This window comes from Gasterosteus aculeatus, chromosome X, assembly GCF_964276395.1.
Source record: "Gasterosteus aculeatus chromosome X, fGasAcu3.hap1.1, whole genome shotgun sequence".
Classification (NCBI taxonomy): domain Eukaryota; kingdom Metazoa; phylum Chordata; class Actinopteri; order Perciformes; family Gasterosteidae; genus Gasterosteus; species Gasterosteus aculeatus.
In genome coordinates, this window is record NC_135698.1 from 18,029,839 (window position 1) to 18,053,046 (window position 23,208).

General features: G+C 42.5%; 1 protein-coding gene across 1 annotated transcript; it reads right to left on the bottom strand.

Annotated features, from left to right (window-relative positions):
• Positions 1 to 3,138: 3,138 nt before the first annotated feature.
• Positions 3,139 to 20,406, bottom strand: LOC120809846 (ethanolamine kinase 1). The gene is made up of 8 exons (XM_040163961.2): positions 19,901 to 20,406; positions 16,555 to 16,817; positions 15,238 to 15,390; positions 10,901 to 11,049; positions 10,284 to 10,367; positions 9,193 to 9,353; positions 6,848 to 6,921; positions 3,139 to 3,545 (listed from the first exon to the last, which is right to left on the bottom strand). The coding sequence occupies exons 1-8, from the start codon at positions 20,039 to 20,041 to the stop codon at positions 3,476 to 3,478; spliced, it is 1,095 nt and encodes a 364-aa protein (XP_040019895.2). The 5' UTR covers positions 20,042 to 20,406; the 3' UTR covers positions 3,139 to 3,475.
• Positions 20,407 to 23,208: the final 2,802 nt, after the last annotated feature.

A 23,208-nucleotide genomic window follows, 5' to 3' on the forward strand; every position in this document is an offset into this window, starting at 1 on the left:
ATGTATACTGTATATGAAGCACACAGAATGGTGCAGCAAGCTGCCATACTATTTGAGCTTGGAGCTAATGAGGTTCAATCTTTTGAATGCGTTGGATTCAAAGACGTAATAATGGAGCCTCCATCGAGAGCAACATGTCCCACAATAAGCATGAGCTCTATGAGTCATTTTGCAGGTAAAACATAGCTTGAAAGTCTAGTTTTAATTGAAACGTAATTTTTTTTTTTTTTACTTCAGAAATGTCTGAGGTTGAATAGTAATTTTGAAAAACGTACTGCCCTTTAACATATACGTTATATTAATATAATAAAGTGAATTAGCTAGTGTAATGTAAAACCTTCCCTTGAATACAATGTTGGAACGTTTTAAGCAAATTAAAATTGACAACATTGGTGAGTTGGGAGGGGGTCCTATTAGAATTCCAAGGGTCAGCAGCCTTGGGAGGCCTTCAACAATAACAAAAAATCTAAATGCAATATCTCAATAAAAGGAAATTACACACACACACACAAAAGCTTTGAAATGAGTTGCTTTTGCTGCATTTGTGTTTCAATGTCTTTGAAACATTGCACAAAGGCCTATACTTCTTTTTTTTATTGCAATTAGAAGTGAAAGGAAAAAAAAACAGCACTTTCTGGATGGGCAATGGACAAAAGGCCAATTTTTCCTCTTTGGAGAAAAGTCCTTGGGTCTTTTTAAGTGCATTAGTCCGCTAATTAAATATTATATGTTAACGAAAAACGCACTTTGAAAGCAGCTGGATTGTTTGACTCAAAGACACGGCTGCAACCTTGATGAGTGGAACTGTGTGTGACCATGAAGAGGTAAAGAACGTCATTGTTGCCCCCCCACACTCCCCCATTTCACCCACCTTAATCCTTTCTGTGGATTTTACAATCACAATCCCTTTAGTGCTTCCTCCACAGATAAAGACACTGTTATAAACTCATATCGGAGCTTCAGAGTCTCCACTGTCTCACAGCCTGATGTGTTTGTTTCATTACCTGCACACCGACTAATTGTTCACAATTCAAAATGGAATGCAGCCCTCCAGATACCGGTTTGTTTACACGACATGGAAAAAATCCTTGGATGTTTTCAATGTTAGATCAAACTATGATAGCAAAGTTTTACACTTGAACTTGTCTCAAGTTTTACCCTGTACTTTGTGTTTTAAAATCTGTAGAGTTCATATAATTTCGCACTGGTCAACCAGAAAGTATTAAACTCCCAACCTTTATTGGTACATATTGTTTGTATAAATCCTTCCGACTAACTCCTTTCTCTTATGGTATCTTCTCCCACAATGTGGATTAAGTTAAATACCAACATGCTTTGGAGGAAACACAATGATGCTTTGATTCTAACCCTCCGTCCTTCTGTCAACTGCTGTCGCTAAACTCAGAGATCAATATATCGATCTCAATCCTTTTGGAGACTAGCAGACCCCAATTGGGGCCCAAACAAGCCAGAACCAGGTGACAACCAGTACCATGATAGGGATAAATTTATTCAACAGTAACATATAAACTGATATTCATACATTATAGTACTTATGGGAGTTCCCCTTTACCCCCACAAAGTAGTTCCTGAGATATTATACTTTTTATCATTGGTGTGCCATTTTCCCCTAAAGAGACACGTGTATATTAGAGTGTCTAATTGTTGTGTCACAGCAGTGCCAACGTGGTCCTAGAGTACATGTGACCTTCCCTTTGTGTCAGTCATTCACACCTCCTTCCTTCCTCGTTTATAAAAGAACATCAGAGGTGGGATCAGACACATTAGAATCAACTTGTGTCTTTGAGACGCCTTCAAACAAAGACGAAGCTTCTCATGTTAAAATGTCCCGTGATCACAGGTTACGTTTGACGCGTGGAACTTATTAATTACGCCGCTCAGCCCCGTCTCCTCATATTGTTTGGTTCAGTCTCACGTCGATTAGGGTTCGAGGCATAAAACACACTAGTTTTAAATAGTTTAAGGCCATTGTATCTAAACACACTGCACGGATAGCAGGTGAAAGCTGTATTATTGAGGCTGCGGTTTATTCTATAAAGTTGCATGAATAGTAGTCTGCTCTCATCTAAAGCTGACATGGATAAGTAATTCAAGTTTTTAAGCTGAATCATCAACTGTCACACTGGCGAACGTAACTGAATGATTTGATTTTGATCAAATTTTGAAGTTAGTCCTTTGTTTGTCAAAAAGACCACGGAAGCCACAGCTGTCACAGCAGCATGCAGCTCCTCGTGACCTTATGAAATTAAGCCCGAAATGAACCTTTGTGATCAGCAGAAATGTGAAGGGGAAAGGACATGACTCAAGACGCACTTTGCATTCTGGTTGTTTTTAAACAACAACTGAGTTTTAACAGAAAAATGTACATTTCAGATGGATTGTCACGTAAGAAATTTGACCTCTATATTCTGGGAGCGACTCGTTAATTTAAGCCCTTTTCACATTTGCATTACTCTGTATGATCGGTGTACGTCCTCTGAGGTTGGACAAGAGCAGCTTGTAATGGTAAAATATGATATAACAAGTGTCCTGTATTTGACCCTGATGTGCAAAGAGCAGCATGATACAAAATGTTAGTTTGCAGCTGTGTCCTGAGAAGGGAGGACGGTCGACTCAATCTCATAGAAGCTTCAAAACAAAGGACTTCTGTTCTGAAAGTTCCGGATCCACGTTTTTACTTTATGTTAATTAATTATGATTTGCACCGGCCACTGAGGAGGATCTTGTGTGTGTGTGTGCTACCCTCAGCTTCACCTGGGTTCTTATCTCAACCCGCTTTGCAGCTTCTCGTAACTGGCACGGAGAATGTCCTTCACATGTGTATAAAAAAAGCGTTCTTACTGCTCCACAGAGCACCGTGATACGTGCCCGTGTATTTGAACTCCTGCTTGCAAGCAAAAAATGGACTTTTTGCAACTTTGATCATCCATCAAGACTCTGTTTTATCAGGCAAATCATTCTCTTCTACCGAGCTTTTATTGAAATATTCCACAACAAGCTTTACACCTTTTCCAAAGGTGAAAAGTAGCCCTTGAGTACTCGTCACAGTAAACGAAAGAAGCGGAGACTTTTTTTTCCATCAGAACTGCACTGAATAAGCACATAACCCCCAACACCTTTAGGATCCTTTTATGGCTTTATTCGGCTAAATGTGGAAAGAACTAATGCTTCTCTGGCACAAACTTCATCACAATGTGCCAAAAAGGCACAAAAACACACATTGTGGTAAAACAAATGTTTTAAAAATTATCGTAATGATAGCGAAACACATTATCTCAAACTATAGCCTGGAATAACAAACCTAGGGGAGCACATTTTATTATATTATTATTTCATTATTATTATTATTATATTATAGTATTTGCCAAGAAGGACTTTGGTACCTGTTCTTAGTCTTACAGCAGAGTAACGCTTCTTCTGATTTACAACATGCTGCTGAATTGTCCTCATTTTTTTAGCTTTTTGTCAACCCAAAATACTCCTCTTTCTTCTCAAAGTAGAAGTTGAATCGAGCCGTGGCGTATCTGGGATGAGAGCAGGAAACAGGAGAAAACACAATCAGAAGATGCAGCATTTACACATTAAATGAACCGATTTAAAATCTGAGCTCCATCTTCGTTTTTAGATGATTACGCTGCTTTTTCACAACGTAATTTACTGAACTCGCTGTGTTAAATTAAAATCACATATATAAATATCTTTAAAAGGAAAGGACAGGTGAAATCTGTCCATTCTCTGGCATGCATGTCCTTGTGTTCAAGTATTATCTGAAAATCCGTGCAGGTTCCACAGGTGCGGTCCAAAGAAATGGCAGTTGAGCGAAAGCGTTTAAATACAGTAAGTGTACGCACCGAGGAATGGATTCAACTAAAGAAAATAACGGTCTGCTTTACAGAGGTCTCATTCCGGATGGAGGTCAATGGGGAAATGTTAAACCTTAAAACGTTAATTCCACCGTTTGGCCGCCTTGGTAAATCTTGAAAATGAAATGATGAAGACATCATCAGGGTTATTCTCTGGAGACGGGACGAAGCTCCTTCAGGGCCACAGGAAACGTTCTTTGCTTTTACTGCTCGTTATTCAATGAGATGCGTAAACAGATTTAAAGTGAATCACTGCGGACGTCTCGATGCACTTTAGAAATACAAATACAATTTCAATTGTAAATCTAGTTCATGTAGTAATTAAACATGTATTCTGTATTTAATGTTGGTTGACAAACTACCGGAACCTTTGTTTGTTTAAACATCTGGCTCTCGACCTCCACAGCTCCTCATTCACTGAGAAAACACACTTGAAGTGCTATTTACAGGATTCTGATGCATCTCGTGTGTGCGTCCACCCCACTTGTGCTTAATTGGAAAGATATTGGTAAAGAAATGACATTATTCTTAAAAGACGTTCAAGTTTTAATTGCCTTTGCAGTGATGTGCCTGTCCGGTATTCATTACAATTCACAAGTGTGTGCTCCGCTGAAAGGTGGGCATTATGATTTTTATTTGCCAAGATTGCACAACAATGTGGCATCAAGTCTCTTTTCAATAAAGCACCGAGTCTGAAAGCTTCGCCAAAGCCTCACAACTTGACTGCGAGAAAAGTGGGTTTTTTTCTCATCGAACGCTTCAATAAATGTGATGTGTGAGTACGCCGCTGCCCTTGGCCATTATACGACACCCTTTGAAATTAAGTGAAGTTTCAAAAGCAACAGAGAGGAGTTTGTCCTCTAATCAGCGCTTCCACTGAACGCCTCAATGTCGAATCCATTCTCTCTCCTTTGTGGCACGTTGAGACAAAAACATAACTGAGAAACAGGCCCTAGTTACTCGTGCACCGCCACTGTGCCTCTGGGCAAAGCTGCTCCCTAATCACCGAGTCAAAGTGGGACTTCTGTTGTTTGCTGCAAAGACTCGTGGGTAGTTTTGTTCTTTCAGTTTCTCTGCTGCACTCGCGGGTCACCATCTCGTCGATAAGAGGCCACACGGCAACCTTTGCCATTGGACAGCAGCAGGAGAAACAGAAAATTGGTGGAAAAGAAAAAAAAGGAGAAAGAAACCACCGGTGTTGATGTGTTTGAACCATCCCACCATTATCGTGTTATTGTGGTTTGATAACACTCAAAGGGAGTTTGAACGCACCGTGTTCCTGATTGGATGAAAGCGAAACACGGTGGTAAAATGTTTGGAATCGTTGCTGCTCCTTTTCAAACAGAAAAAGAATATACCGGCTGTTATGTTAGAACATTAAACTTCTCTGTTAGGTAAATTATGCGGTTTACGTCTTTTAGAATTTAAATCTACGATAGTGTAAGAGATGCTGGAAGTGACAACACATTCTAAGAATAAAAAAGCCATTTAGTTTGTCAAATAAAAAAGGGAAAAATATCTTAAATTTCCGCTCATTAAAACAACTCACTGGCACCTTTCTTCTGTTGATCCAATCACCCGCTGCACTCACACCCTTCATAAACTGGATTATTTTGGACTTTACCCATTTGAAAGAACAGCAACCTTCGCATCATCCGTCATTTTATTACAACTGACACCTCAAACTGGCCCGCTTAAGATTTATCACCATCACGGATGAAACTAAGATGTTTTTCTATTTAGCAGAAGTAGTGGAAAATGAACTCCCTCCAGAAGCCGGTATTATATTTCACAATGTCCTTTTGTGCACGATTCCCTCAATTTTGCAGTTGGTTTTTTGAAAACAGAGGGCCTCCTCCTCCTCCTCCTCCTCGTCCTCCTCGTTCATTTCCTCATAATAATGTCTTTGTCAAATAACGGCTCACCTTGCCAACGCGTCCACAAATTTAAACCGCTGACTCGCAGACTTTCGACACATGAATAAAATCACACGAGGAAAGTGAGGGAGGGCGGCGGTGCATTCCTGCTGTGGCTCCCTATTGTCACATGCACATCTGGAGCCGCTTAGCGCACGAGGCCCGGGCGGCGCGTGTCACCGCGGCCGGGGAAGCCTGCAGAGATTCGGATGCAAAGGCCCTGCAAAAAGATGAGAGTCCTGGGGGCAGGAGGACCGGGGATACGCGTGTGTGTGTGTGTGTGTGTGTGTGTGTGTGTGTGTGTCAGGAGACAGAGGTCGGCCCGCGTGGCGAACGCCTTCGAACCCGGTTCCCCACTGTCCTGTTGAGCTCACTTAAGTCTGACCCCCCCAGTGAAAGAAGGGAAACCCGACCCCCGGCGTGCACTTCAGGACGACCTCGGCGGCCTAGAGCAGCAGACGTCTCGCGGGCGCATGTGGCCGAGCCGGGGATGAGAGACGCGCATTGCGAGGGAGGCCCGACGGCGCGGGAACAATAGCGCCTCTGTGCCCCCCCCGCCCCCATCCGCCCCCCTCCGGATCACGTTTCCTCCGAGGGCCAGATTCAAAACGAGGCGGGGGCCCCGCCGCTGATCCAGCCACACGGAGGGGAGGGTGCCGCGTGTCGATAGTGATTAGGATCACGACCACGACTGCGCCAGTTGTGGGGCACGCCGGGAAGGAAAAGAAAGGTGGGGGGGGAGGGGGGCATTTTGTCCTCCTGAACTTCATTTGTCTCCTGGACTTGTTTGAAGAGAACGAGGATCTTTGCATCGAGGTGAATTAGTTTTGCATTTCTTGTGCCTGAATTCTGTCTTTGAGTTGTGTTATAGGGTCGAGTTACATATATGTAATAAATGTTACATACGTGGGAATATTTAATGATGTGATGTAAACTGCTTTTAAATACATTTAAAGTTGAGTTGCTGATTTCAATGTTAATGTAACAGTTCAGTGTTTGTTTCGTCCCTACAGAGAGGCACAATTCTCTCTGCTCCAAAATACGAACCTCTCAAAGTCAAAGTCGATGGAGGAGAACCGTGATTGCAGAATGGCCCAAAGACCCCAGAAGAAGTTTGATGCCTGGTGGAAGACAAAAAAAAAATACTTACTCATACTAGTACAGTATAGTACTAGTACTAGTCAATACTACTCAACATTTTCCTACTCAACGCCATTTGTTGCTGACTAGTTTTCAACTCGTTGCATTAGAAAGTTAAACTGTGTGACATGTTTTAGTTAATCCACAACAGTGATTTTATTGAGCATCTGAAGTCAAATCAATAAATGAAAGTGTGTGTGTGTGTGTGTGTGTGTGTGTGTGTGTGTGTGTGTTAGAGGTACTGAGGTAAGTATGCAAATATATTGGCTATTTCTTAAAATATAAAACACTTTTGGATAAATAATCTTTGAAAATAATACTGTGAGTGCTTTGGGGACGTGAATTAGTTTTCACTTGACTTGACTTCCGTACAAGGACAATTAGGTAAATTATAATATTCATCACTTAACCCGAAACAAGTGCGTGTTTGTGTGTTTACTTCATCATAGAACCCAACGGAACGTGACTGCGTGTTCAGTACTATTCGTAATGTTGTCTTTAAAAGGAATGTCGGTGAGAATGGGGGGCCGGCCCCCGTTTGATGGTCCAATTAAAGCCTGAAAAGCTCACTTCTTGTTTGCCCTGCCGCAGGTCACGGTGGGGGGTCAGAGGTCAACCTCTTCAGCACGGCAATGCTGGCTGGCTGACTTGTTAACCAGCTGAATATGTCATTCACTCTGCATTGCGTTGGCGCCGTTTGCTCCGCTGGTTAAATAAGCGCTGCGGATCGCTCTGAGAGCTGAACGCTGTCACCAACTTTGTTTGTTTGTCTGCTTGCATTTCCTTTTGCCACAGAGGCCAAACTGTGAAAACACGCTTTAGCGACGTCTAGTCGTGGCGTTGTACCCTGCTGCACACGGCGTGCACGCCGCTCCGTCAGGATGACAAACGCCCGTATTGAACGGTTCCCTCCTTAATGGCTTTGCTCGCTTAAGCTTTCTGTTGTTCTCCGGCCTTATTGTAAATCCTCATGGCAGGACCACTAATAGCACCTCCTAATAAGATCCAGACAGGCCTCTGTTCTGCGGCCCAGTGATATAATCACTTTTTTATTTGATAATCAAATAAAGGGTTGGAATGAAATACTTGAAGAGAAATGTGTGGTTTTCCCTGTTTTGTTTTCCTTCTCCCTGCCAGCTTCTCCTCTCTGTCTCGGGGCGAGATCGAGCGCACTTCCATTGAGATTAATAACTGCTCTCCATCAAGAGAGCGTCACTCCAACGGCGAGCCGAGACACCCGCGGAGCGGAAGGCCGACGGTGGACGTCACAGAGCCGCAGGATGGCGAGTGGCGAAGACCCCGCGGCCACTTGGCACAGTTTGCCACGGATTGAGACCCTAAAAGGGGGCGGCTTCACGCCGCAGAGCTTTGGCAGCCGGCCCGGATCTGTCGATGCCGCGCTGCAGAGAAAACACAGCCTCCTCCGGCGCGCGCCGGGTTCCTCGGTTTAGACCATCCGTCGGCATTTTCATCTGCAGGGCCTGAACTGTAGCGGGGAGCCAATGTAGAGTGCTGTTGTTTTTGTTTGATTTAGGTCTCGTGTCAGAGGAACACCAGGAAAGAAGGTTTTGCACACACACACACACACATAATATTTAGAAGGTACAATGTCTGTAAACAGACAAGTTTCAACTTAACTCCTTGAAATTATGGAGAATAGGAAATGATTTTCTCCGTATTCCTCATCCTGACAGTTGGCTTGTTAAGCATCATTGATCAATTTCTCCCACTTCCCTCCAGTCAGGAGTCCTCCTCCGTTTGTCATAGAAAATGTGATTTCAATCATCGCTCACTCCATCCATCGCTTCTCCCTCTTTGGCACAACTTATTTAAAAAAAAGAGAAAAAAAAATCAAATGCTTCATCATTTTTGGGATATCTCAAGGGACATTCGCACCACCTGGAAATTGGTCGGGACAATTCTGCATATTGTGTTGAGCTACGCAGGCACTTTTAGGCAGATAGCACCACTTGAGCCGCCCAAGAATGAAAATTGTGGTCATGAGAGAAATAATTTGGGCTGCTGTCTCATTTTTCCCTGGGGCAGTTTCTAAATCAACTCAGACCGAGTCCATCAAACTTTGAACAGCGGTCGGTCACATGTGGATCGGGTCTGACTTTTACTCCTTTTTTTTTTTTTTCATCGCGGGGCACTTTTCTTTTTCGGGAGCTGGAAAAGTAAATTGTTAAAATGTGACGGCGGGGTGTTGAGATATCTGTACATTAAGACGTGTTTTGGGAGCAGACACTCACCAGGGAGAATTTGCAGACTTGGACGTAGAGCTGCGTAACTTCTGCCTCCGTAACAGTGACCTCGTGACCTGTGCTGTGCTTGTAGCTCTCCAGATAGGCCGTCAGCCAGTCCCTCTGCAGCTCCGGCCTCGGGTAGAGGCCGTAGTTCACCTCGTTCACACCTACAGAGAGACGGAAACACACGGGTCAGTGAATCAGACGGCATGCCTAAACAAACTCATCAATTCTACAGTCAAAACCGTCAAATAGTTCAGTGATTAAACATATTAAGATAAGGAGCAGGGGAAATGGGTGGCAGCACTTTCATTTGAATGTGGATATTAAAACCGTGACGACGATGATACGGTGCAAATAAATTGTCCAAAATGTTCTGGATTGTCAACTGGGGATAATTTTACTGATCAGCTTTGACATGATTCTCTCCGTTTTTGATTTAAAAATGTCAGAACGTTGTAGAAAATGACTCTATCCTGACATCAAAAACACTAAAGCTTTGTAATGTATCCAAGAACATTCTTCTATTATTAGTCTATTGTTATTATACATATTTCATTGACTAGTATTACAGCTTATTTTCTATATTATAACATCCATGATTTTATTTTTTATTTTTTGTTCGAAATACCTCAAATCGTTAAAATTGCCAACTTGCTTTTGCCTTTTCTGCTGTTTTTATGATGCACACTTGTAAATAACTTTGATAACCTATTCAAATGTGATACAGTATCATAGGAAAACTACTCCATAATTACCTCAAAGTGGAACTAATCACTTTTATTAATATAATAATTAAAATAATTAGATTAAAAAAACTCTGGTACATAAGCCACTCGTACCGCCATGCAGAACAAACACTGAATGCACTAGTTTATCTTTGCAGCATCAGAACAGGAAACATTTTGGCTAAACGATAAATTGACACAATAGCCGACCGGACAAGGAGACCGGACAACGATTCTGCATCCCACTTACTTCCTATAAACGTTCTACTTAACTCAATATCCCGCATGAGGCCATCTTATATGTTCTGGCAATGAAATAGATTCGGAGGAAAATTGAACTTCTTTTTTTTTTTCACAACGCAGACCTACCAGCAAATTCATTGAAGTGATTGCCAATATCGAAGGCCTGGTAGTTGTAATCGGCGTACTCGTAGTCAATGAACTTCACCATTCCTGTTGGATGCCGAGAGGGAAAGGGAGAAAAAAAAACAGCGGTTACCAAGACAACGTGAAGAACACTGACGACTCTCCCTCCTTTTATTCAAAGTACAGAACCTTGTGGGAATCAAAGGAAGAAGGAGTCTCTTTTGACTGAGAGCCGGGGCATCCTTGTAAAATCCACAAGGAATAAACATGATAAAAGGAAACCCTTGGAATAAGGTAAGACATTTACTAGAGAGGTGCGAAGGTTCTCCTCTGTATGTAAAATAAAGGGACAGGGAATGAATGCTCGGCGAGCTGCATTATTTCAAGCCGATGAAAAGAAGCACCTTCCTCATTATGAACATTATCTTCAGTGATTCAAGTTTACCAGAAGTCGTTCATATGTTCTCTGCAGTAATCAGCAGCCTTTGTCTCTTCTGCCACACCAAGCACACTTTATTTGCATGGCACATCTCAACAACAGAGCTGTTTAAAGTGCTTCGCGTAACACCCTCAAAACATCCAAACAAAAAGCAGCACATGTCGGGTTCAGCGCTCCTCACCCTCCTTGTGGTTGTAGATGATGTTTTTGGTCAGAAGGTCGTTGTGGCAGAGGACAGTGGGCGAGTCGATCTGCGAGAGGTGTCTCTTCAGGGACTCCATTTCGAGGGACAAAGTCTCCAAGCTGGGCACCTGCTGCAGAGCGGCCGGGCTGCGAGAGGACAAATCAATGAAATTAGACAACAGAATGCAGAAGGCCGAGGCTTCAGCTTTTAGTTTGCGTCACTGCGGCTGTGAAATACGCAGTAAGGTTCGTTTGGGGGGAAAACATTCTCAGGATCTTTGTCAGCATTATTCGACAAACATCCGGTGGAGTCAGCGTTGTCCGTGCAGCTTTGCAAACATCCATTGTAGGTTTAACTAAGAGGGCACATTTGAGGGCACATTTGACTTAAAATGAGGGTTTTGTTACTTTGCATATCTAACTGCAGCCACGGGGGTTTATTGAATTGCGAATATTGAATTTGACTCTAGTAAAAGTATCACTACTTATGTTCTCTTGCTGCTTCTTTGATAGAATCCAGCCTTTTCTAACGGTACATGTACTCCGGATTGTACTGTCCGAGAGATGCTTTATTATCACTGATGCTGGGAGGTCAGTGATGGAGAAGCAAAAAGAAATTTAAAAAGATTACTGTATTCAAAACCTGTTTTAGAAAAATGTACAGAAGTGTTATCAGCAGAATGTTCTATAGTCCAAAGTAAAATAATTGAGCCCTTTTTTTCCCCGTCAGAATAGTATATCATTGGAGTAATACTGATGCATTAATGTGGAAGTAAAAAGGCTGCTGGTTGAGCTGCAGCTATTTTTAATACCTTCAACCTGCAGCAAAATGTCACTATAATGCTCCAAAGTACTTTCCTTACAACGTAAGTAGCTAGAAATACACTTGTATCATTTTGGAAGTATGCCTCATTACAAAGTGCTGCTGCTTTGTCCTTTGCTTCTTCAAATGTTATTGTAAAGACTCAATCCAAGCGGGAATCTCCCCCGACACACGATGAGTCACCTGCCTCCAAGAATTGTTCATCCTCACACAATCGGAATTGTCTGGCTCTCGGCGGTGTGTCAGCGTCCTGCCGTCTGGTCCAAACTCTGTTTTAGAGGGTTGTCGAGTTTTGAGGAACTTCTATTGTTGTTCAGAAATCCACATTGGTTGATACAAATCAGATCAAATGTGACTTTTATAAATGAAGGGAGGACAAACCCCTGGTGTATCTGTGCTGGGACGTACAGATGAACCCAGTGTGTCACAAATTGCACACTTTTCTTCCGGGGGGGGGGGGTCAACCTGTTAGTAAACTGAAGCGGCCCGACGTGCCTCCTCCAGAGGCCACTCGGCTGATTGCTCCATCTATCAAAGACGGCATTAACGTCCTCGGAGGAGAAATGCTGCGCGAGCGTCCGCGTTGTGCGTTTCCTCTTCGGTTGTTTCAGTTTTAAACAGCGTCATTTAAAACACTATTTACTCGCAGGGGAACAAACAGATGGTATTGTACACACTTGCAGACATAATTTAGTGAGGCCTGTTGTAATAATAAAAGCTGTGGAGGGAGGCCTTGTTTATAGTCTGCTGTCTTAATAGACTCCACCTACACATCCTCCACAACACAAGTCCTCTTTGTAGCCCTCATGCATGTCCCAGACGGATCAGGGAAAGATTGATTGAACAAAACCAATCGCTTTTCCCGAGGAAAAATATGCAAAATAATACATTCTATTTAAAGTGTCTGCTTGAATTTGGACCTTTTAAATATCTTATTTATTTAAGTGCAAATACTGTAAAATGAATTCCAAATACCAACTTCAGACAGATCTCAGCCTAGAAGATCACCGTCTGAGTGTTTGATCCACACCTATTTGCCTACGAGATCTTTCTGTTATGGAAAATCGACCCCGTCTGACATGCATCATTTATCTCATAATACGCGTTAAAAACACAGTGAAATGGTGAATCACCCTGATTCCTTTTCAACCCCTCCACTACTTTAACTCAACTAAATGACTTTCACCACAGAAAACCTGCGATTGCTCGGGAGTCAGAAGCTAAATGAAAGACTTTCATTGACTTTAAATGGAAACCTGTCGTCTTGCCATCAGATCTTTTCCTCTCTCTTTTCATGAGGATCGGTTCGTCAAGTGCGTTCGCCTCCTGCTCCTTGTCAACTCGCTGTAAGGTAATTAGTGGAATTTCCTCCTCTGGCGCTTCATTATCAATGTGCCTTATTTACATATGATTTCAAACACCAGCCGAGCACAGTTTTTTTGTTTTTTTTTCTTCTCCTTCCTCTTTGCGGTTTTATGCGATTCGCTGGATTGCAAACGGGAGACGCGGCGGGGGGCCTTTGGGAGGAGAAGAGGTTGCACTCTTGCTTTCCATCGCCTTTCTCTCGCATCTCTCACGTCTCCTGTGCACTCACTCTCTGAGCCTTGCAGCTGCTGCTGTGGCCTCTCTCCCTCCCTCCCTCCCTCTCTCCCTCTCCTCTGTATCTGTCTCTCTTTGCACAGCATGTGGCTTGAGAGCTGAAGACCTCCTCTGCAGGTGCAGCCTCTTCCTGCTTTCTTTTACCGTTTCCTCTGAAGATCACATTCATTCCAGCACTCATACATTCTCAAATACAAAAGTTTCTCCGAAGCCTGTTTAAATTCCCTTTAGCTTATTTTTTTTAATTCTTGGTCTTCTCTGCCTCTGTTTGAGTGTGTGTCATATCATTCATGCAGTCGCACAGTCAAGAGACCAGCGTACATGCAAACAGACACACACATGCACTCAGGTTTTAACCATGAATTTGCTTCTTATAATAATTCACGCCGTGGAGTTCCTTGCATCACTTTAACAAAAGTTTCCATCACTCTTAATGGAACATTTAAAAGGAGCTCTTCTGTGCATCTTTGTTGGACTGTAGCAATCCCTTCACTCACACAATTGTCTCACAACACAGCACCATCTATTGGGCCTGTAAATGTGGTGCAGCCGCTCCTGCAGATGACCTTCGCAGTGAGTTGAGTCCCGATTCATCCACCGCCCCGTCAGCCTCGGTATCGCATAGTAGGACACAAAGTCATCAGTTGTACAAATCAGGAGTCTTATTTTGAGATTATCATTTGTTTCTCTGCTGTGTTTAAAGGTGAAGATCAAAAGGGAGAATTTAATGTCAGATTTAACGTTAATAAAAGCTCTTCATGAACTCTTCAGACATGAAACAATAAAGCTTCTTTTCTGTGATCAGTTTTATTCTATGGCAGCATTTCCTTTTATGCATCATTTTATGTGTACAATATGATGTAAATTCAAAGATTGGACAGAATCAATATATTTGTGTATTTTAGATAATCATATTGAAAATATTGTCTATTCATTCACACAGTTCCAGATGATTTCCTCCCGGAGCAGAGCAGAAAAGGACTAAATTGATGTATATATTATGAAGTAGAGGACAAAGCAGAAATATCGACTTAGAAACAGGATTGTGGCAAAGAAGTTTTTTTTTTCTTTTTGAGATCCAGAAAGCTGCCGTCGTTAAAGTCTCCTCCGTCTCTTTCTTTAATGGACGACTTGGAAACTCAACGGAGGAACTCAATGTTGTTCAAAGGCCACGCAGAGAGCCTCTCGGCCCGCTGGCTTCAGTTTGCTTGGACTTGCGACCCGGCGCCTGCATACATAAACACGGTTGAACGTTTGACCGATACGGGAGGGCTCTGCAGGAAGCTGGTGGATTCGCGTCTGTTTCTTACTAGTGTCTGGACGGACCCTCTCACCTCCCATCCCGTGACCCCTGTTCGAGATAACGCAAGGTCACGGCCGCGGAGGCCACTCCCCCCGCCTCGTCCTTGCAACCAATGAAAAGCTGCCGGCGGTGGCCTCCGCGCACGAGGCGAGGGAGGTGAATGTGGAACTGCGGTAGAAGTTGTTCAGTTACCTAAAAGACGTTGTTGAGGGTCGAGTGGAGCGCCGCGTGCAGGTTTTAAAACGCACATTTGGCATGTGAAAAAATGATAAGGAATCAGTGGAAGTGCAGCTGCTTAAAAGATAAAGATGTGGAAAATGCTGCTGGTTTCTGTCAAATAGACAAATGTTAAAAAAAACACCACTGTGGTATTTCAGCACGGAGGTGACCTCCCTCCATCAGCGCAATATGTATTTGTTTAAAACTGAGGTAATTAATTGACAGCTCCCTTCTCTCACTCGTACATTTATTTGAACCCTGAAGGTTGAACATTCACCAAGATGGAAGTTGGGAGACAAAGCCTCTTGTTGTTATCTGAGAAGGTGCTCTTATACAGTCAGATCTTTTTTTGCATCGATGGCTATTGGAGACAATGCAAGTCGTTGCGTACCTCTTCGGGCAGCGCTGCAGGGCCGGACCGCTGCTCAAACTGCTCTGCATCAGGGTCAGGAAGTGGGACATTTTTGTCCAGAGATGAGGCTCAGCAGGCGGACCACATTTTGGCTGGATGGAGTGGATTCTCCCCATCTCTGCCGCAATCAATCTGCAGAGAGAAAACATCTTCTGAGATGAGCCCGACCCACGCTGTCATTGCACAAACAACCATTATCAGAGGAGAAGCGACTCCCTTTCCATTTAGCGCTCTTATCTTGTTCTTCTTCTTCTTCTAAAAAAAAAAAGGGGGGGGGCCTTGTTGCATTCGTGACCTTTTGACTACTCGAGTGCTCGATCTCGAGGCATCTTAGCCGCGACACGAAGCTTTCTGGGTATTTCCCACACCGGCTATCGAGCGCGGCGAGGCTGATTGATGGAGGCTGATTGATGTGTATCGTGGCCCCGGCTGTTCAGCCTTGGCTGTGTTGTGTCCCACTGGCCTGTGGTGAGAATAATGGCGCTGGTCTGTTATCGCCAGGATGACGAATGAAGCCGGGTGGGGGGGGGGGGGGGGCACGACTAAACAACATTGCTCAACATGAAATACGACTAAAACTATTTACAAAGAAAAACACCTGCATCAGCACAATCGAGCATTGATGATTTTAATTAATGGCAGCCTGCATATTGTATGCAACTGTGGTAACCGACATGCTTTTAAGTTTGAACTTTTTAAAACCAGCGGTGGGCCGTGAGGTCCAGCTAAGCTGTTCCAAAACAGTCAGTTTTAGTTTTAGAATTACATTTTCTTTCATGATTTTTTCTTTGCACAGCTCCCGTCTCTCCCTCTGTTGCTCTGATTCCGTCGTGACGTAGTCATGCATCTGTATTCATGTATCCGTTTGTCATTGTTGAGCTTCACGTAACATTTTATTTCACTTACAGTGTTATGTGAATATGAGGTGATCACTTGAAACAAATAATAAATTGCAGCTGTTACGTCACAATGAGGTCATTATTTTATTTAACTGAAGTGAGAAGGTCCAGGTACGCCACTGTTTAAAACACATCTTGTGACATAATAAAGTTGTGTGAATGAATGTAACAATGCCGAACTTATTAACTGCGTTTGATTTGTCCACCTTTTTTAGTGTTTGATTATTTTTAAAACGCCACTAAATCCAATTTTCAAATGTTTTAATGTGAGCGAGACTCATTTTGGACATCTTCTAAACCAGTGGGAGACCAGGGCGAAAACAAAAAACAAAAAAAAAGCACATTGTGTCATCAAATCTACTCTGCAAAACACGTGGAAGGCTTTTCCGGCCTTCACCTGTAGATGGAGGGCTGCCGCAGCAGCTCGTCGTCCAGCACCGTTCCTCGGACAAACTCGTAGCAGACGCCGTTCTGGAAGCTGCAGTAGATCTGGGGACCACAGCCGTGGGCGTGGAACACCTGGAACATCTCCACCTCCCTGTCCCGGTTCACGTAGAGCTCTGTCATTTTGCCGTACAGACGCACCAGAACACAACCGGGCTCCTGGAGCGACGCCACATAGCAGCCGATCAGCTGGTTGGTGATGCCTTCCGTGAATTTCTGGAGGGGAAGGAAAAGCAAAGAAAATGGATTCAAAAACAAATCACGAAAAAACGATCGAATTGACTGTCTTAACCTCCTCCTCCTGCTGGGTTTATGATTGTCTTTAGTTGTAATTTATTCAAGTGTTTTTTTGCGTCGTATTCTCACCTCTCCTTTCAGACCACTTCACTTCCTGCCTGATTAGTTTCACCTGTGACTTGTTAGCCCGCTCATCTGTTCTCGCTCCGTCAATTACTCTGACTGACAGGAACGTGTCCTACAGCTGCTGGAACATCTCAAACCGCAAAGTAGCTGGTCACTGTGGCAGTGCAAATGAGGTCAAATACAAATACCAATCTCTCTGAAATGAAAGGGAATAGAAGTATACAAAAAAAATGAAGTGAAATGTATTTCTGGTCTGACTGGTCTACATTTTACTGTTGAGAATCATTTGCTTATGCCATAATTATGCTCATTTGATAATTCAGACAAGGCAAAGGTAATGTTTCAGTTATAGTAATGTTATACATCATATAAATATAGCTAGATAATATTCAAGGACGGGTTGTAACTTTTATGTGCAGTTTCTTTTTAAAGACGCATAAAAGCTCACACATTTAAGCAGATTTTAAGCTGCAGAAAAGGTTAAATTCTCTTAAGCAGCTTGTGTTAACCACAGACATTACTTCAGGCGTGCAATCATAAACCCATTTAAAAACTGAGGTTTGAACTTCAATGGAACCGAACTAGAAGTGCAAAAATGCTTATTCACTTCAAGGTTTCAAGAGAATTACACAAACTACAACATCAACCCCGATGGGGTCTTAGCTGACGCTGCAGCCCCGTCTAGGAGGAATTATTAATAAAAGGAGTGAGAAATGAAACGGCCACAGGTACGTGCGGCAGCAAAGAGACTGCAGACAGCTGCAGCATGAACCTGTTGGGGTCAAAGACCAGCCTGTGCTGCAACAATACCGCAGTGCCCGCTGTTTGCCCGGGGGGAGGGCCCCGTGGGACATTTGGGGTCATTCATTCATTCATTTGTGGTTTTCTGAAGTGTGTCATTGTCTGCACACGGTCCTTCTCGTACCACGAGGCTCAGAAGGGCCGTGCTCACAGCGGCGTTTCATCTAGACGGAGAAGAATCGAACACGGCCACCTCGATGGGATCAAACATTTATATGAGCGGCCGCTGGGACACGTTTTAGGATACGTTTCATTTGATATTATCAATCATTTATTTTCATCTGGAAAATAAAAACTGTCATTTTTGGAGATATAGAGATTAAAGTTACAGGAATTTTATCGAAACTGCTTTGATAAAAGTGCTGAAAGAAGCCATGCAAAAAACTGCCTATATATTTTTCCTATAAAATACATAACTATTCATTTCATGTGAACCCTTTTCACATTCTCTCATTCATTTTCTCCTGTTTTTCTTTACTTTTTAATTTCATCTGAGGTTAAAGGGCACGATAAGCACCAGATTGCCTTGGGTTTCATCTATTGTTTGTTAAAAAACGAGAGCAAAGGTGAAACGCGAGATATGAAAAACTATTTTGAAAAAAGCATTCATGAGAGAGCGTTTAAAGCGCAGGTGTCGCAGGAACTATATGTCCTTCCAGTGCATAGTCTGTATATTCAGAGATGAACACAATGCATCAGTGGGTTTGAAGGGGAGCATCCTTTGTGTGCACTACTGGACCTGGTATAGATTGAGAGGTCACCCACCCGACGTGCTGTCACCTAACAAACATAAACCCTATTTCTCTGAAAGATTGGACCTTGTGTTTGCACATGGGACCAGAATGGGATTATCCGGTTGTGAACAGACCGCACACTACGCATCTGTTACCAGGGTTGACGTAACAAAAAACATCTTGTACAATTACCTTGGTTGCTGTGCTGGTTTCATACGTTGGACAAGGTCTCAACTTTCCATTTTGAAGCACATAGATGGAAATTTATTTTTGTTATTGTCAATGAATCCCGTGAAAAGGCCGGAACCGACAATGTGTTTGTCCGTCTCCAGGAAAAGTTTGCACTTTGATTTCTCGATTTCTTTTATCGGCCTTGTGTCGTGCTTGCAGAAAGGTACAGTATGTCGTGGTTGACATTGAGAAGTCATTGGTTAGTGTCAGGAATCAAAACTATCTGGTAATGGTGTGAAAGAATATGTTTTTTGTTTGTTTAAAGAAATACATAACTAACCTAAACATTTATACTGCCATTACACATTACACTACAAGCAGCAACAATGTTACGTAACAATCGGTCTCCTGGGTGAAAGTCCTGTCTTAAGTGGATCATTGTTGTCATGACACCTAACTGAAACACGTTATTTCACACGTTTTGACACTTATGGTATCAGAAGTTTGTTGATACATTTTCCTGACCAACTATTGTCCTTTGTCTTCTTGGAAACATTACTGAGGACAGATGAAAATAGAGCATTCTAACTATTTTCCAGCTGCAGATTTGGTGAGCTGGTAAACATTTAGAGCAGCTGGAGGGTGTGTGTGATCCATAGGATGGAAGCGGAAGTCCAGATCAATAAAACAAAGGAACATATGTTTTTGTTTCTTTTACGTCCATTTTTTCCGAAGAGACTGAAGTCAATCAATCAACCAACCAATGTGATGTGGTGTGACATGTTAACGTGACATTCAACCTCATTTGTGATGTCAGACAAAAATCCATAACATGTAAGTTTCTTTGTTTTATGAGTGAAGGATGCACTGAAGTACAAGTGAAAACGATAAAGAAAATATATCATTAATGGATTTCATTAACTCAAACACACCTACATAATAACAAGTACATTAACTGAGAAAATCTGCTAGCGCGTGGAGGTGGGGTCCTTTGTGAAACCAAAAGTAAGCGCTTGTTCTTACGTAACGTTTTTAAGGAATGTTGCATACAAAAGTATGTAAAGTTGCTTTTTTCTGACCTTAAACCAATAATTGTGATGCTCAACCCTCACCAAATGGATCGGCGTGTCGTGGGCGTTTGGCAGAGGAGGTGCGAGGCGTGAAACGTATTTAAGAGTTAGTTTGCTAAAAACGCATAAAGAAAAACTCAAGACACACGCGGTAACTTGCCTTCATCTGAATGTCCTTTGCTCTCCAGTGAGGACGGAGTCTGCTGAGGAGATCCAGGATTCCTCGGCGAGGTTCATGCTCATCTACTTGGAGGTCCACGTGGAAGAGCTGGTTCCCGGCGCCGGCAAACCGACGGTTCATTCTCACAAAGCAGACGTGAGCTCTTGGATCCCCCCCCCCCCCCGCCCAAAGAGTTTGAGGTCTACAACCTGTTCAGAAACCTTTGGAGCAAAGTCCCACACTGTTGGAAGACCGTAAAAACATCCTCCAATGTTGGTTTGATCTTGAAAACGAGGCGAACAACAAAGTGTAACAAAACTCAAATGAGGTAGAACCGTCTCAGCGATGCTTGAACCACACGGGGAAAAAGCTCTCTGTTTGCTTTTGTCAGAACAATTGGTGAGCGGTGTGAGAGGAACGAGGGAGACGAGGAAGACGAGGGAGACGACGGTCACTCAAATTGTCCACTTGTGTGTGCAGTGACTCAGCAGTCCAGCTGGCTTATCAGGGGCCAATGTTCCTATGGGCATCTTCATCTTCACTCCTTTACACATTAACCACTGGTCCTGCGTCACGAACATGTAATGCTGAACAAGATTAAATGCACAAAAGTTTGTTTTTCAGTAAACTTACTCGTTCAAGTAAGCAGAAAAAGTCTTTCAATCCTGTAAATGATAAATAAAATCCTTTAAAATAAAAATATTCTGAAAGACGCATTTTTGGTTATTTTTGTCCGTAAAAGTTTTAGAATACTATTAGTTAACAACACAAATGATTATTGTCCACTTTTCATATTCAAATCATATTCAAGCTGTTTATTTGGTCAAAAAAATCTTGATTTACTGTGCACCTCATTATCTGAAAACAAAAGTCCATCCATCCATCGTCAAACCGCTTATCCTGCACACAGGGTCGCGGGGGGGCTGGAGTCCATCCCAGCCAACTTCGGGCGATAGACGGGGGACATCCTGGATTGGTCGCCAGCCAATCGCAGGGCTACACAGAGACACACAACCATTCTCACTCACTGAAAACAAAAGTGCTATCGATAAATACTGAGAACTATTCAATCATTTTTCAAAGACCTTTAAATATATTTCATCATATACTTAGTTAGTTACCAAAACCAACACTGCTCCTGAGATTTTGTGTTGATTTTGGCCGTCCCTGTGAATGAACATGTGTTTCTCAACACCAGATTTCATTTAGAAAAACCTTTCATTTGTACTGCTGCAGGGTCGGACAGTTTTCACCCCCCAGGCCTGGTTCTGGTTCTCCCCTCCAACCGGTCCAGCAATGTGGCCTGGTCTTCGGCAGCGTTGGCATCCCGAGAAGCCATCGCGGTGGAACCAACATATGTCCCAACTTGCTTAGTTATGGTCGTGTTCACTCATCAAGGTCACTTAAGGTCATCAAATCGAGACGCCTCACAACCGGTTAAAAACTCCTGTTATTAACTCTCAATTTAAAAAAATCAACATTTTGTAGCGTCAATGGAAAGACAATTCATAAAGGCTGCAGATGGATCAACTTTTCATGACAGGGTGTCTGGTGATCCGTCAGTTCGCGCCGTCGGACACAAAGATGTTTGGACAGTTAAGTCCAAATCAGGCATGTTTTCTCCCCAGAAACTGAGCAGTCAGTTTCAGCACAGCTCTGTGATGACAATAATGTTCAGATGCATTACATTTGCACTAGCAAAAGACTTTGAGTCCATCGTCCGACCCCCAGTCGCTGTAATCTAGAGGACCCATTTAAACGTCATAGAATCAGTGAATTGAAACATGGCCTTCCAAGCGAGCGCAATGCCATGGAACATTTCAGCACGATCACTCTATAAACACAAAAACGCATTTCATAAACATTGGAGCAGCATGTTTTCAGTCTGTTAAATTATTTAGATGTTGGGCCAATGTTTACCATTTTGCATCATTACAGTAATTGCCTAGAAGTCACGAATGTGGCGATCACGTCGAACCAAATACTTAGTAAGCTTTTAGACGAAAATGAAATTCACTCGCCTTCAAAGGGAGTCTCAAAATCAAAGAAGAGATGCTGTGTATTGAAAGAGAGATGAGTGTCTTGATTAAAAATGCAAGGGTCAGTGTTTGTTTCACCGTGTGTTCCTCTGAAGTACAGCTGAGCGAGGGGGCCGGTCGAAAAAGAGATGATGGGCATTCATTTACCGTTATGACGCTCTTAAGACGGACTCGCTTACTGTATGCGTGGCTCCTCTTCCTCTCTCGAGTCTCCTGATTGTTGGAGAATACAGGCATTAACATTTGGGCCTTTGAGCCTTGAAGATTAATGATTTATGAAAGGATCAACAGAGTGTTGAAGACCGCATGAAAGAAACCCAAAAACTGAGTTACGGTTGCCGAGTCTTTTTCGCTCAAGTTGTTTAAGCAATGGAACCACTTGCTATATGTATTCAACTAAATGCAGGAACAAAAAAGTGGAGAATGAGATATTTTGTTGATTTAAGGATCATATGGCTTCACTTTTCCTTCTGGAAACTGCACCATAGTACTTTCTAAGATTTCTGCATCAGTTTCATGGAGACGGTTCATTAAAAGCCACAAACGTGGACCTCATGCTGACACTATGGAGGACGAGTCGGGGGATCATCGCATTCATTCATTCATTCAGGATTCATCCTCTGTACAGAATAATAAAATGTCATAATGATCGATCCAAAAGAATGTTTTGTACTGAATAAGTGATTATTACAGACATTAATCAGCCGCAGATTTATTATTTGAGCATTTGAATTAATGACTGCTTTTTGGATGTAAAGATAATTTGAACAAAATGAAAATAACTAGATTTAGCTTTAATGTTTGGATTGTGAAACAGGGAAGGTAAATTTTTTTTATTCAGGCAAAGTAAAAAAGAAAGTGAAGAAAACAGTCAAAAATCTATAATCCCTCTATTCTATTAGCTGAGATTGAGTTCTGTGCTGTGGGTGTGTCCAACATGCAGCCACTATGGGGCAGGACAGTGCATGGGGGGGTGACCTTGATTTTTCAAAACCAAGAACGCAAAGTATTATTTGATCAATTCAACAATAGCAGACTTAACATGTTGGGAATTGTTCAAATATCTTTTGGTAAAAGCTTTTGAAATGTTCGAAAGAACAGAAAAAGCTAAAACCATTATCATCGACAAAGACTTTCTGATGGAATGACATATTTTTAAACGCTGAAGAGGAAGATGATGTATTGTAGACTTCTTTTCAACGGTTGAATTAATGATATCGATGAAATATTAAAAGCACTTTAATAAGCGTATGAGAAGCCGTTTGTACT